The 14964-nt window shown below is 56.5% G+C and overlaps 1 protein-coding gene across 3 annotated transcripts; it reads right to left on the bottom strand.

Moving 5' to 3' along the window:
* Window positions 1-287: 287 nt before the first annotated feature.
* FHIP2B (FHF complex subunit HOOK interacting protein 2B) lies at window positions 288-14411 on the bottom strand. 3 transcript variants are annotated; one of them, XM_080672631.1, is made up of 17 exons: window positions 14119-14411; window positions 10158-10236; window positions 7096-7265; window positions 6558-6662; window positions 6344-6463; window positions 5942-6166; window positions 5663-5859; window positions 5221-5329; window positions 4997-5073; window positions 4449-4638; window positions 3776-3921; window positions 3538-3666; window positions 3286-3376; window positions 2961-3104; window positions 2470-2610; window positions 2170-2270; window positions 288-1951 (listed from the first exon to the last, which is right to left on the bottom strand). In XM_080672631.1, the coding sequence occupies exons 1-17, from the start codon at window positions 14161-14163 to the stop codon at window positions 1813-1815; spliced, it is 2208 nt and encodes a 735-aa protein (XP_080528757.1). In that variant the 5' UTR covers window positions 14164-14411; the 3' UTR covers window positions 288-1812. The 3 variants fall into 3 exon arrangements, 2 of the variants coding, with proteins under 2 accessions (XP_080528757.1, XP_080528756.1); XR_013960834.1 differs by lacking the exon at window positions 2470-2610 and having other exon boundaries at window positions 304-743; window positions 1500-1951; window positions 14119-14290; XM_080672630.1 differs by lacking the exon at window positions 2470-2610 and having other exon boundaries at window positions 14119-14290.
* Window positions 14412-14964: the final 553 nt, after the last annotated feature.

Here is a 14964-nt window from a genome sequence, read left to right as displayed (position 1 = left end):
ACGTGAGACTGGCACACAGATGCTGCAGATGGCCCACTCCCCCAGGGTGTCTCTGAGGCTGGCCAGCCCTCAGTTGTGGGCAAACTGAGCAGAAATAGTGTTGCCTGGCCAAGAGCCGCTGTTCCTGGCAGGCGCTGAGGAACGTCAGAGTTGCCCTGCCAGAGCCTGTCTGTTTACCGCCAACCCCTCCACTCCAGTGCTGAAAAAGGAACTTAATTTGTCTTACTTGGGGAGGAAGATGGGCCCAAATTAGCAGTGGATCCCTTGGCAGAAAAGACGCGAAGGGTGGAGAACAGGGCAGCTGTGTCCACGCAACCACATCATTTATTGCCGTGGTGTGTGGGGGGGTACACCATGAGAATGCCAAAGTGCATCAAGGAGGGGGGTGTTTGTGACTCCTGGACGCTTGGACATTTTCAGAGAGTCCAGACCCAGTCTGCCCACTGAGCTTGCTCCCATCCCACACCCACACCCACGTGTGTACAACACATGCATGCACACGCCCGGTGTCCTTCAGCACAGCAGGTCAGTCCTCCCCAGCTTGGAGGAATGTGGGAGAGGTAGAGGTCACTGAGTTTCCTCCTCTTTCATGTCACCTCTCGGCAACCCACAGCTGGCTTCCAGAAGCGGCATGGGCAGGAAAAGGAAGCAAAAGGGGCTCTGGCCTGCTCCTCCTTGCCCAGGAGCAAAGCCAGCAACTGCAGTCCTGCTGTGAGGTAATGCCTGGCGCCGCCTGTGTGTTCCTGCAGGTCGAGACAGATTCGGGCGGGGTGGGGTGGCAGCCCCAGCCTCAGAGGGCATGCAGGGAGAACACCAGGTCTGCAGCCTGTGCCCCAGCCCCTCCCTGCCAGGCCTTGGGGCCTGCAGTCAGGTGGGCATCCTGGCCTCATTTGTACTCTGAGCTTCCTCGCTCCCCTGGAAGGGCATTCCATCGAGAACACCGTGGGCTGGGCCTGGCTCCCCCCAGTCTCCAGCCCCTCTGCCCAGGTGCTGTGGACCTGCTGAGACGGGTTCAGAAGGCGCCAGAGAAACCAGCTGGAGCTGGAGCCTGGCACCAGCCCCCGGCTCCCCAGGCCCTCTCCCGCCCTGGTGGAGTTGCATCAAGGTTCTCATTAGCAGCTGCCCCCGCCTGGGCGCGGAGCATGCTTTGGCCTTTTGCCATGAGGCGGTTGGGGATTTTGCAACTGTCTCCAGGAGGGCCAGGCAAGAAGAGTGGGCTACCCCTGCCATCCACTGCCCCTTCCACAAGGGTTAAGTCAAGAAGGCAGGAGAAAAAAAATGTCAAGTCTTAGCAGAATCTATGGTACCTAGTGTGACAGAGTCTGGGCTCCCTTACCCTCATCTGTCTGACCTACAGTCCTGACCAGCCCTTTGCAGCCGTCAGCTCACACCCCTTGTGCCCACGGGACTGAATCACAGGTCTTGGCCTCGGCCACAAATGGCCTGTAGAGGCAGGTGACAGGCACAGAACACAGGAGGGTCTGGGTTCCGACGCTCACCTGGCAGTCACCCAGCTCCCCTGGGAAGACACCATGCTGCCCGGGAGGCCACCTCTTTTGTTCCTTGGCTCTGGTACCTTGGAGACCCACTTCCTGAAGCCCAGCCTGGTGCAGCCAACAAGGCAAGGTCTCCTTGAGGTGACCCGGGAGCCGAAGCCCAGGCCTCCACAGAGGCAGAGGCCCCTGGATGCAGAGGAGACAGAGCCAAGCCCCTGCCCCGGGAGAAGGGTGGCGGCGGCTGTGCCAGGCGGGAGGGGAGGCAGCTCCGGGCAGAGGTGAGAATAGGAGCCTCCCCTCCCGTCATGCTCCTGGCTCAGACTTGCCCTTCCGGGGGTGGGGGGAGGTGCAGGTGAGGACCCTGTGGGGGGAACTTGACAAAAGCAATGGCAGCCAGTTCCTTGCAGAATTCCTCCAGTACCACCACGCCCTGGAGGAGGGTCTGGTGGTCCAGCCTGAGGGGAGAGCACAGAGTCATGGCTGGAAGGCAGTGGGTGTGCCCCCAGTGTGACCTCCCAGGGTCCCTAAGGCATAACCCAGTGGCAGACCCCTGAGTGAGAACAGAGCTCAGCAGTGGGCCCTCTGCGCTAAGGCCTGGCACCCCCCACCCCCAAAGCACCTGCCCTCCCACCCAGGGCTCTGCCCCAGGCACCCACTTCTCTTGGTTACTTACTGCTCCCCAGGAATATGACCCATCAGCTGCTTGCGCACTAGGAGCAGTTTGCCTGGGAACTGGGGTACCCTCTGAATTCTCTGCATCAAGTCCCCAATTACCTAGAGAGGAACAAGAGGACTGAGGTGGGGACCAGTGACACTCAAGCGAGGTCCCATGGCTCTGCTGCACCATGGCAGGGTGGTTGGTACCTGTGCTCTCCCCTGGCACTGACTAGGGTCCCCACATCTGCAGCTCCCAACCCCCTGTCCTGTCCCCTCCCTTCCTGCCCACCACTGACACATTCCCTGGCATCCTTACCCGGACAAGCACAGAGAACAGACTCCTGCAGCCGGGGGCCAGGCTGATGTAGGGGTCCAGGAGGTACTCATGGATAAGGGGGTGGGGGAAGAGGGCGAGCCGGGACAGGACTGAGGTCACTTGCAGGTTCAGGCTATATGGCTGCAGGGAACATGGTGGACAAACCCAGGGTTGTCAGGGGGTGGTGAGCATTTCTGCACTCCCCCAGAAAGGCGCCTGGCCAGTGTGAACGTGTGCGGGGGTGGGAGGCTCACATGATGTGTGTGTGTCATGGATCCCTGGGGCTGAGGGCCAGAACATGTTAGGGCGTGTGGAGCAGAGACAAGACGGGGCTTCCCGCCTAGGGAAAGGTGGGGGGAATGGAGCTGAAGAACCGAAGATGACTCGACCCCCGTGGCTAGGCCCTGCTCTTCCGAAGGACTCCAGAGGCACCCACCTGGGGTGCCACTGTGGGCCCCGCCCTCTGGCTGGAGCCCAGCCCTGTTGGCTACCTGTTCCAAAATCCGGGACATGCGGTCAAACAGCATTCGGAGGAAGTGCCCCTCAAAGAAAGGCCGCTCCGGCTCGTGGGGGTCCAGCGGTGTGAGAGCCAGGGGCCAGCCCCAGGGACTGACTTGGGAGCTGCACTCCTGGAACTGGAGCAGGAGGGAGAGTTGAGAGGAGGCCCGTGGTCAGGAGGCCCCGGCACACAGTGGGCCACACAGGAAGGTGGACTCAGGGCTCATGGCTGGAGCTGGGAGTGCCCTGGCGGAGCTCACAGAGGGAGAAGTCTTTGAGGGGCAAGGAGTGGGCCCTGACAGAGGCCTCAACACTCACCAGTGTGTAAGCATCGTGGACGTAAGTGTCATATCCGGTCTCCTCCAGGAAGGCGGAGGTCTTGGCTTCCTCAGGAACTAGGCAGAGGAAGCTGAGAGACAGGACCCTCGGTGTGGCAGGGCCGCCTAGTGCCACACTCACCCTGCTCCGTCTCCTCCTGGAGGGAACATCCCCTCCCGGGCTGCGCCCCTCAGAGATATGCCCAAAGACAGAGCAAACCCACGTGGCTCAGACTTCCTGACCTGCCCCTACCTGTTGACGATCTCAGTTACCGCCGTTTTGCCATCCGAGTTGGTGGCGGGGGCTGGATGGGGCTTGGCAGAGGGCTGGAAGCCGGCGTCGAGGAGGCCGTCTGTGAAGTAGGGGTCCTCCTCTAGGTCTCTGTGGCCAGGGTACACATGCATGGCACCAAGGAACCAACAAAAGAAAGAGTGGGGTGCTGAGGGCTGGGGTGGGCCTGGGCCTTCCCGGGGCGCAGGGTCTCACTTACAGATTGTCTTCGTAGCTCTCGGGCTCCTGGGAACCCCGGGCCGCATACAGGCGGCCCTCGAGGTGGCACAGGACCAGGCTGCAGATGATCCGTTCGTGGGGCTTCTGGAGCAGCTCCTCAAACAGCCGCAGCGTGGCAATGCTAATCTGGGGCAAGAAGGGGTCAGCAGGATGCTCCTTCCTGCCCCAGCTTCTGGGGGTGCCTGGGGGTCGGCTCACCCAGATAAGAAAAGTCCCCCTAGAAGGGAATCCCCGCTCCCCGGCAGGTTTTGGGGGGAGTGGATGGGTGGTGGCCTGGGACTCAGGAGTCTGGCTGGTCTTGGTTCCATTATTAATTTGATGTGCAGTAACAGGCAAGAAAATGGGCTTTTCTGTGCCTCAGTTTCTATGTCTGAAAAATGGAGTGCTGGCCTCACCCACCTCCGAGTGGCCAGTAGCCTGAAAAAATGTTCCATGAATGGAAAAGCAGTGTGCAGACTAGAAAGCATGTGATCACAGACAACTACTGTGTGACAAGAGCCGGCTGGCTACCATCACTGTTTCTTTTTGGTGGGGAGGGGTTCAACGTCTCAAAGGCAGAACCACCTGGACCACTAATGAAAATGGGAGACCTCACGAAATCCCTTTGGCAGGGGTGGGGCGGAAGCGCGTGGAGACCAGGGCTTCCACCTCACCTCATCAGAGAGGTGGTCACAGTGCCTGATGAGGTGAGCGCACAGGGTGCAGGGGCTATCCTCGGGGGCTGCCGGCCGCTGCTCCGAGCCCAGGAGGAAGGCCACGGCCTCTCCAAGCAGCGCAGGGGAGCGGAGCTGACGCAGCAGGGCCGTCATCAGGGCCGTGGAGGTCAGGACGCTCTGCTCAGACCTACGTGGACAGAACACTGAGCCAGGCAGGGAGGGGAGGCCAGAGGGACAGGGAGGGGATGAGTGGGAGGGTGGTGGAACCCTTCCTGGTTTCCTTACATCTCCAGCTGGTGTCTCTCTGCTCACTCCCACCCCTCCTGAGGTCATAGAGTTACAGGGTGTAGGCCTTTGCTAGCCCACAGTGGCTCTGAGCCACGTGTGTGTTGGGGTAGGCCTGGCCGAAATGAACCGAAGGAGCCCACAGACTCATGGGACGCTGGCTAAGGAGGTCCCTGGCTGAAGGGACAGGAAGGGGCAGGCGGGGTGGGCGGTTCGATTCACACTATGTCCACATCTAAGGGGCCTGGACATAGACTTACACATGTAGGAGCTGTGGCTGCAGAATTTCCACGAACAGCTTCTCAGCCACAGCCTTTGCCAAGGCATCCGCAACCACCTGGGCACCAAAGAGCATGTCTTAAACACATTTCCACCGAAAATAGCTGTCCTTGCACAGCATCCAACACAACAACAGAGGGGCCCTGCCCAGCTCAGCAGACCCCTCAGTTCTCCAGGAGACAGAGATGACAGCGGCGTGACTCACCGTGTGCGCCTCCATGATGAGGTGGTCACAGTAATCAAACCAGCCCAGAAAGGCAGCCAAGGCCTCTTTGCCTGGGAAGTTACCCTCATCAGACGGGGCACTGGGTAACCTGCGGGAGAGCGAGGGAGGCTGTGAGGCCTGCCTCAGCTGTTCCAGAAGGAAGCTCGGCCCTTTCTCCCTCTTCCCTGGAGCCTCTGTTGCAGGTGAGGAGTGGGCCGGGGCATAGGGTAGGCCGGTCAGTTCTACAGGGAGCTCTGTGGGTAGAAGCAAAAGTGATGCTTCTCTGGTGGGTGAGAAGGCCCTTAGGGTGGGCTGTAACCTTGGGAAGGAGGTGCCAGCAAGGGTCCCCATCCCTCCTGGAAAACAAGAGGAACCGGCCACCAGAGGACAGGCAGGGCTTCCAGCTGCACATGCAGCCCCGCCTCCCTGGCCACGTGCCTACCTCCAGGCGATGCCCTCTAAAGCAGCAATGTCTGCAGGGTCCAGAAAGGTGGGCAAGGACTGGTACAGCTGGCAAAGGTGCTTCACAATCGCAGGGCAACAAGGGCTGCTCTGCACCAGGTAGGTGGCGGCTGCTTGGGGAGCCACGCTAACGAGGAGCAGCAGATTCTCCTGGGCCTTCAGAGCCACACGACCTTTCTAGGGGGCAGGGATACAACTTCAGGACATGCACCTGAGCTGAGTCCCCCGGTCTCCGCCCAGCATTCACCCGGTCCAGCACCTTGCTCTTGCACAAGCCAACCAAGGAGGTGATTAGGTTGCTCTCCCCAACCTCATCGGGCTCCTGGATCGCAACAGGCAGCTGGGCGGTCAAGTCCCCGGCCCCACAGGGACCCCCGTCAGGAGCCTTGCTGTGGGGGTGGTCCATGTCCTCGATACTGGCCGTCTCTCTAGGCAGGGCTGTGGACTCTTTGGAGGCTTTCTTCTGAGCGACAGTTTTTTTACCCTGCAAAGGAGGCTAGGTGAGGCCAGGCCTGGTGAAGACCACTCCCCACACTGGCCCTCGGGAACGCAGATGTGCTAACTGTTAGGGGCTTGGCATAGAGCAGAAGGGGAGGCGCCCTGAGTGCCTCTGTGGAATGGGGTCTGGACCCCTCCACTTCTGTTTGCTAGAGACACTCACTTCCAGGATGTAGGTGAGCAGGGCTGGATCCTGCTGGATCTTAGAGCAGAGGACGGTGGTGAACTGCACCTCCTCCTTTTCTGTGAGGGATCCGGGAGCTCCCCCAAGCCGGAGAAGGTTCTGGAAGGGGAGTAGCATAGAAACAGAGGGGTATGGGTGGCAGGGAAGAAAGGGGGCCGCACCCCCAGCACCCCTTGGCTTCCTGGCCCCTCACCTGCACAGGCCTGTGGACGTTGAGGTAATGCAGGAGAGGGTGCTGGACCTGGGCCAGAACCTTGCTGAAGAACTGGAACACCTGCTGCCGCATGCCAGGGGGGTACTGAGGGGCAGAGCGGAGGGCCGGTCAGAGAGGGAGCCGTGCCCCTCAGAACACTTCCCTCCTCCACTGCCCAGGGGGGCACCTTCTCTGCAAGCCTCCTTCCCTCACTGTGGGAACTGGCCCCCTCTGCGCTGCCCGTCCCCTTCCCACTTCATTTTTCTCCATAACCTTGCCGTCACTGAACACACAGGTGGGCTCTGTCCTAATCACCGCTGTGTCCCCTGACACACAGCTGGTCCTCAGCACATCTTTGCTGAGTGAAGGCTGACGAATAAGAGGGACCCTCTCCTCAACTTCCATGACACGAGCAGTGAGCGGGGGAGGTGGTGGCTGTGCCCCTGAGCTGGCCCCACCCGGTGTCGGGGCTGGAGGAGCACAGGTGGAAGAGCCTGGCACCAGGGCCAGGCTGGGACGGAAGGCTCTGGGTCCACACCTCGGCCTTGCCCAGCGTGCATAGGGTCTCCAGGATCTTGTGCTGCAGCAGGTACTCGAGGCAGGGCCCGGCCTCGCCCGCCGCCTGCTGCCTCTCCTCGTGCACCAGGATGTCCAGCATCTGCTTCAGCCGCCAGGGGATATCCGTCTTCTTGGCCGGGGTGCTTTCATCTACTCAAGGATCAGGAAAGAGGGTGAGCGGGGAGAAGATGAGCACTCTGGCTCTACGGAGTCAAGTCCAAGGGGCCTGGGGATGGGGTTGGCTGAGGGCAGGAGAGGCCAAGTTAACAGTCTGCTCCAAATAAAGGCCAGAGGAAATGGAAGTTCACAGTTCATGCCTCCATATTTAAAAACACAAAAGAGCCCTAACCAGTTTGGCTCAGTGGATAGAGCGTCAGCCTGCAGACTGAAAGGTCCCAGGTTCAATTCTGGTCAAGGGCATGTACCTTGGTTGCGGGCACATCCCCAGTGGGAGGTGTGCAGGTGGCAGCTGATTGATGTTTCTCTCATCAATGTTTCTAGCTCTCTACCCTCTCCCTTCCTCTCTGTAAAAAATCAATAAAATATATTTTAAAAAAATAAAATAAATAAAAAAATAAAAACACAAAAGAACCCGGCTGGTGTGCCTCAGTGGTTGAGCGTGACCCATGAACCAGGTCACAGTTTGATTCCCTGTTAGAGCACATGCCCGAGTTGTCAATGATTCTCTCTCATAATTGATGTTTCTATCTCTCTCTCTCTCCTTCTCCCTCTGAAATCAATAAAAAGACATATTAAAACACACACACACACACACACACAAAACACACAAAAGACCTTCTAGAATGAGGCCCAGGATTCAACTCTGAGAATGTGTGCATGCTCTGCTTTTTATCAAAAGGAAGAGCATCAGTTTTGTCCAAACCCTGCAGCTGACCGAGGGTCGTTGCCAGGGCTGCAGGCAGCTCTGGGCCTGAGTGAGAAGCTGTGGGCCCAGGGGTCTCTGTCATATAATTCAGAATCTGTCTTCTAGCAGCTTCCCAACAGATAATCTGTTTGTCTCTTTTACACTCACAGAAGGCAATACTCTACTTTTTAAAAAGCAGAAAAAAGATGCCCAGCCGGTATTGCTCAGTGGTTGAGCATTGACCCATGAACCAAGAGGTCACTGGTTCAATCCCTGGTCAGGGCACATGCCCGGGTTGCGGGCTAGATCCCCAGGAGGGGTGTGCAGGAGGCAGCCGATGGACGTTTCTCTTTCATCAATGTTTCTATCTCTCTATTCCTCTCCCTTCCTCTCTCTCTAAAAATCATAAAAACCTATTTTTAAAAAAGCAGAAGAAAGAAATCTGTGCATGACCTTGGGTTCAGACTCAAACCTGAGGCACCACGGAGGGGCCCAGATGGAGAAGCTGGTTAGTGTGGCTGTCTTAGAGCTGTAGAGACTAGAGTGGTTTTTAAAAGAAAGTTTTGGTACTTTGGCACTGGAGCACCCCCTAGCTTTTCTTGAAATTACAGGCTCTTGAGCAAGGCAGCTGCCTCATCCACTCCTGTACCTCTGGTATAGGGACTGTTCTGGAAATTAATGGGTTGGGCCCAGGCAAAGCCCCAGATGGATCTGAGTCGGTTCTGGATCCCTTACTGCTCTCCTGGTGAGCTGGGGCTCTGTGTCAAGAGGTCTTTGGACTAAAAGGTACAAAATCAGTTATAAAATCAGTCCTGGGTGTGTAATGTACAGAGAGGTGGCTATAGTTAACAGCACTGTATTGTATAATTGAAAGTTGCTATGACTGTAAAAGTCCTCATCACATGAAAAAAATTATAACTACACGTGGTGATGGATATTAATGAGACTTACTGTAATCATTTCACAATCTACCCATATATGGAATCAATATGTTATACAACTGAAACTCGTATAATGTTATATGTCGATTATATTTCAATGAAAAAAGAGATGACCAGTCTAAAGTTGTTGTTCTCAACTGGGGGCATGTGCTGTCCCCAGGGGACATTTGGTAATGTCTGGAGAGACAGTTTTGGTTGTCACATAAGCGGGGAAGGTACTGGCCTCTCATGGCTAGAGATCAGAGTTGGGGCTAAATATACTACAGTGCACTCCCACAGCCCCCACCACGAAGAGTGACCGTCCAAATGTCCACAGTGCGAGCCTGAGGAACCTGCTCTAACAGGCTTCAGAGGGCCCTTGGACAGTCCAAGGCGACTTTCTAGTTTCTTGGGCTAGCTCAGGCTAGAAATAAAGCCTTCAGGATGGTGTAAGCTGGAATCGAATCCCAATCTGAACTCCAGGAGGGGAAAGCTAGGGATGCAGGACAGGTTTACATGGCAATCAGGGTGTATCCACCAATGCCAGCACACCAACTACAAAGCAACCAATCAGATTCCATCTCCCAGTGAGCGAGCCGGATGGGCCTAGATGCCCCAAGGCGTTGGTTCCCTGGTGTGCCAGCTTGGGGAGAAGGACCTGGTATTTATAGGCTTTGGTTTTTGTTCTCCCCCCACCCCTCCAAGTTGGCTGAGGGAAAAAAGAAACTTGTTCAATTTCTTTTCTTTTTTGTTTTGTTAATCCTCACCTGAGGATATTTTTCCATTGATTTTTAGAGAGAATGGAAGGGAGGGGGTGAGACAGAGAGAAATATCAATGTGAGAGAGATACATTACTTGGTTGCCTCCCACATGGGACCCAACCAGGGCCCAGGATTGAGGTACATGCCCTTGACTGGAATCGAACCTGCGACCCTTCGGTCTGCTCTATCCACTGAGCCAAAATGGCTAGGGCTGTTCGATTTCTTTTTCAATCAGTAAGCCCTGGACACAGGCACTTGGCGACCGAAGGCCTGGATGACCCGGCTGGAAGGTGGGGGCAAGTGGAGCTCAACCTCTGCCTTGCACAGTAGGCCCGCGAGAGCCCCATCCTCCTTGTTCCCACTCCCACCTCACATAGCTCCCTCGCAAAACGTCAGAACTCTGAACCCCTGGGCAGCAGCTGTCACTTCCCCGGGGCTCCTGCATCTCTGAGCTGCATGGTGCCTCTGCCCATCCTTTCCTCCCAGTTCCTCTCACCTGTGCTTTCGATGTAATAGTGCGTGATGCCCTTCCAGTGCTCCACAAATGCCTCCAGAAGGTCGATGGTGGGCTCCCACTGCGGAGAGAGCAGAGACATAACCTGTGTGACCACCGGCTCCGCCGCCACCCACACTCCCAGGAACGGACATTCCACTATCTACTAGGTGCCGGGTCAGTGCTAGGACCTGGGGAGGCACTGCGATCGTGGGTTCTCAAAAGGAATAGTAACACGTTTCCTCCAGGACACATCCGAACTGTCGCCAACAATGCCGTGGCATCACTCCCAGACCCCGCTCCCTGCTGGAATCACTGTGCCCCTGCCACAGGTCGTGATTCCATAGTCCTTGGCTCGGAGGAGCTACGAATGCTGGTGGACACATCAGAGAAACAGATAATTTCAGCACAACAGGGCTATCCTACAACAGAGCTACACAGAGGAAAACAGGAGAGCACCCCCAAAACAACAAGAGCAAAATGACACGGCTGGAACACACGAGAAAGACGAAGTTTTCAGGTCCCTCTGAATCGGAGGGTCTGCGGAAAGCTGTGTTCAAGGCCACACAGGCTCGGTTCAGCCAGATGGGCAACAGTAGCATAACGTTAAGGAAGTGCCTTACTTATACAGTACGGGCCGCTTCTGTCCAAGCTCGGGTTGTGCAGCCCTGACTCTTCCTTAGCTAGCTCTGCTCCCATCCACGCTTCCTCCAGCTCCTCCTATTGGCCAGGGGGGACTCTGACGCTGCTGTGAACAAGCCCTATACCTCCCCCTTCCCAGTGCTCTCACCATCTCTAAGGCCTGGCTGGTACTGTAATAACAACCACTTACCCTGAAAACTGCCCCAAAGGGGCATTTCTTTTTTTTCTTTGCAGAGTAAATGTTTGTAGGGTAAAAATACATAATCAGGTGGTCCCTCTGCAAAGGTGCTCATTTCTACTCTGGATCTTTGCTCAGGCCACTCCTCAGCCAGATCCTAATGGCCCCCAGTCAGGTCCTCTGAGGGCCAGCTCCACAAAGCCCTCTCTGGGTTCCTGGATGCATCGCCCTCTTACCTCATGCTTTACTGCACCACAGAACTCCCTATCTCCTCCCTTAATCGATTCAGGAAGTATCTTCCAGTTCCTGCTACATACACAACACCATGCTACATGTCACAGGCAAGACAAGGATGTCTCAGATCCAGTGCCACAAAGGAGAAGAGAACATAAAACCACACTGAGTAACTCAACTGCAGGATGTAGTGTGAGATGAGAACACAGGAAAGGTGGGAAAGTGACCTCCAGGAAAAGAGTCGCTTCCAACAGAGAAGGCTGAGGTCGCGCAGGAACTAAAACTGGAAGAACTGCGTGAGATTTCAACAATCAGAGATGAAGGAAAGACATTTCCTGCAGAAGGTGCTCTGCAAAGTGTGTCTGGGGCAAGGATGGATTGATGAGGTTTTGGAGCCTTGAATGCCAAGCCAAGAAGTCTGGAGATGTATACATTTGCAGGCAATGGGGAGCAGGTCCCTGACATCATCAGAGCAGTGTTTTAGGAAGAGTCATCTGGCAGTTGTGTATAGGAAACGAGGGCAAGAAGAACGCTTTGAAGACCACTACGACGGGGCGGGGAGTGGGGGGGGCCGGGGGAAGCAGTAATGCTGAAGCTGAGGCCTTGGCTGCCCAATCTTGTCTTCTTTTAAAATTAGTTGTGGGGTTCACAGCCCTTACTAGAGTGACATCTCCCACAGTCGTTCCAAACACACAGTGTATGACCACATCTTACCACGTTCTATTATCGTTGGGTTAGCCGTCATCTCTCTACTAGACTATTAGCATCCTGGGGATCAGGGACACACACATAGTGGCTACTCATTAATATTTACTAAATGGATCAGCAAGCCCCTTAAGACCCTGTTCCGTACATAGTTCCTTGTCTCTTGAAATGCCTTCTGACCCTTGAACAACACTACAATTATTTCACAAGTTTGTAATGGGGGCTCATTGAATCGCAAAATTCATTCATAGTTTCTGAAAACCTTGCACTGACTTAACTAACTAACTAATCCAGTAAAAAAAAGCAGGACTAGGAGAATGCAGGTTAGCCAAAACAGACCATTAGAGAGAAAAAAGCAGGCGGATACTCTATACCTGAGACTATTGTTAGCTACTCTAACTCTAGACCAAAGAAAAAACCATTCTAAATTTCTATTTCAAGATAAGGATTGCAGCCCTGACTGGTTTGGCTCAGTGGATAGAGCGTCGGCCTGCAGACTGAAAGGTCCCAGGTTCGATTCCAGTCAAGGGCATGTACCTTGGTTGCGGGCACATCCCCAGTGGGCAGTGTGCAGGAGGCAGCTGATTGATGTTTCTCTCGCATCGATGTTTCTAACTCTCTATCCCTCTTCCTTCCTCTCTAAAAAATCAATAAAATATATTTTTTTAAAAAAAAGATAAGGATTGCAACTCTATTTTTTTGTCAGAAGAGGGCAGGAAAGAGCAGCATGCTCCCTCCTTACCAAGGAGGTAAGCAACTTGCTGGGGTCTTACCCTAATGACCCAGGCCAGGGGAAGACCTACTAGTATGTGCAAGATGTGAGGGTGCAGGCAAAAGGGGGGTTCCCATCTCTCCTGAGGGACACACAGGGTCAGTTAAACTTCTAGGGTATGGCCTGTACACTGAGGGGCCTAAGAAGACCAGCTGCCTAAAAGTATCTCCCTTGACCACCAATATTTCCTCCAGCCTCTGACACTGAAATTCTGGCGCTTTGGAGGCATTAGAAATTCACTTCCTAGGGCGAAGGTCTTGTCTGTCTGCCCTCTGCATGGAGCTGTCCTTGAGAGGTGTGAAGTAGTTTGTCAGATCACTTTCTGAGATGACAGCTGTCTAGATTGGGGACAGGGAGGAGGGGAAGGAGAGATTACTTTCTGGAACCCCTCCCAGGCCCCTGGACATCTGGGAGGGCTAGGCTGGGGCAGGTGGGGCAGGTGAGGAAGGAGCCGGAACCTTTCACTTTCTTCTCAAGTTTGCTTAAGGCTGAGGCTATTCTCATTAATAACAAGCTCTGAATTGAGGAGGGGGGGGAGTGTTGGGGAGGAAGGGAGTGGAATCCAAGGTTGTTTCTCCTGAGAAAATCTGATACACTAAATCTGAGACAAAAGAATTGTTAACTTTTACAGACAGGTTCTTGGCCAGGGTTACTTGAAGACAGGGCCTCCGCCTTCCCTATCTAAACTGAACTTTTATCTTACTGATGAAGTGGGCTGCCTCTGACCAGCCTCCACCCGCAACAGAAAATAGCAAAAACACAAACTCTGATGGAATGTAAGACATTAATACAGTCTTCCCCACAGGGCTGCTGCCCAGGCCCCACCGTGGCTGGCTTCCCCTGACTCAAGGACTCAAGGCTAGGGCAATGTGAGATACACACTGGAAACCTGCAGAAGGCTGCTCCAGGGCGAGGGCCCAGGGCCCCCCGCCAAAGCTGCTCCAGGGCCCACCCACGGGACTGTCTGTGCACTCTCCCCAGGGCCTGGCCCAGCAGGGCCGCACTCCGCACTCCCGGGTGGAGGGGAGGGCTCCGCGGCGGGGAAGGGCAGTGCTCTTTAAGCCCAGGGCGCAGGAAGTGAGGAGTGTGTGTCGGAAGGGGTGGGGGGAGGCAGAGGCTGGAGGAGGGGACTTGGGGACCTGGAGGAAGAAGCTGTTGGGTGACGGGAGCCCTCGGGCACCGGAGAGCTGGGAGCTGGGGGCTGGGAGCCCGGGCGCAGGGAAAATAAACAGGAAGCACTCTGGGAGCAGAGGCGGGGAACGGCGCAGTCTGGGAGGGCGGCGCGGCCGGAGAGGAGCGAGTGGAAGCGGGCGGCGCTGTGCGGGGCCGCGCGAGGAGGCGGGGAGGGCGCCGCGCGGCCCGTTGGGGTCCCTCCCGGGCGGCCTGCGCCCGCTACCGGCTCCGCCCCGGCCCCGCGACCCCGCCTGGCCTACCGCGCCCACGGCCTCCTGCAGCAGCGCCCCGAGCCGACTCAGCATGGTGGCGCCCGGCTCGGCTCGGGCTCGGCTCCGGCTCCAGCTCCGGCTCCTCGGCGGCCGCACTCCCGGCGCAGGGGCGGCCCCGCGGCGGCGAGGGAGGCGGGGCCCGCCCGCTCCGCCCCGCCCCGGCTGGGCAGGGGGCGCTCCCGCACGTCCCCCGGGTCCCCGCGGGGCCTGTCGCGGTGGGAAAGTGAGCCGATCCCCCAGAGCGGGAGGGCGCCGCGCGGGGCGCAGGGTCCAGCCCGCAGGCGCCTTAGGGAGCCGGGTGGCCACGAGAGAACGGCCCTTCCCCTCGAGAAGGGCGCGTGGCCCGGGGAGTGAGAAGCTTTGTGGGTCCCGTGCGTCTCCAGACGCCCCGCGCCACCCGGTCCCCCACGGCAGCCGCGGGCGTGTGTGGCCCGCCGTGAGCCCTCATTGAGGCGGGCTGCGTGTGAAGGGCATGCCCCCCGGGGTCTCACCACTTAGTAAAAGAAAAATAGCTCACTGATGAGGTTTTATGTGGAATGCATGCTGAGGGGGTGATATGTTAGATCTATTGGGTTACTATTAAAATTAGTTTCACTTGTTGCTTGTTACTTTAAGTGGGCACAGCGCTGGGCCAGAGGTCCCACGGGAAGTAGTAAGTGGCCCCTTTTGCCCTTTGAGCTGCACCACGGGACGAAACAGAAGGTGAGTTTTCCCGTGGGCACAGGAAAATTATGCCCCAGAATTACGCAGGCGGAGCCCTCAGCAAGAGCAGGGGTTCCTGGAGTGTCCGAAGATGGGGTCTTAGGGATGCGCCTTCTAGCTGCCAACTCTGCC

This window comes from Plecotus auritus (assembly GCF_963455305.1).
Source record: "Plecotus auritus genome assembly, chromosome: 6".
NCBI classification, from domain to species: domain Eukaryota; kingdom Metazoa; phylum Chordata; class Mammalia; order Chiroptera; family Vespertilionidae; genus Plecotus; species Plecotus auritus.
Note: the sequence above shows the minus strand (reverse complement) of the source record. Positions and strands in the feature narration are given on the sequence as shown.

Bases quoted from the DNA above. Each gene is read 5' to 3' on its own strand.
- FHIP2B (XM_080672631.1), bottom strand. From the start codon at position 14,163: ATGCTGAGTCGGCTCGGGGCGCTGCTGCAGGAGGCCGTGGGCGCG. The intron at 5,074-5,220 runs GTGAGTCACGCC...TTTGGTGCCCAG, and splicing joins TCATCATGGAGGCGCACACG to GTGGTTGCGGATGCCTTGGC. The intron at 3,922-4,448 runs GTGAGGTGGAAG...TTCTTGCCCCAG, and splicing joins GTGACCACCTCTCTGATGAG to ATTAGCATTGCCACGCTGCG.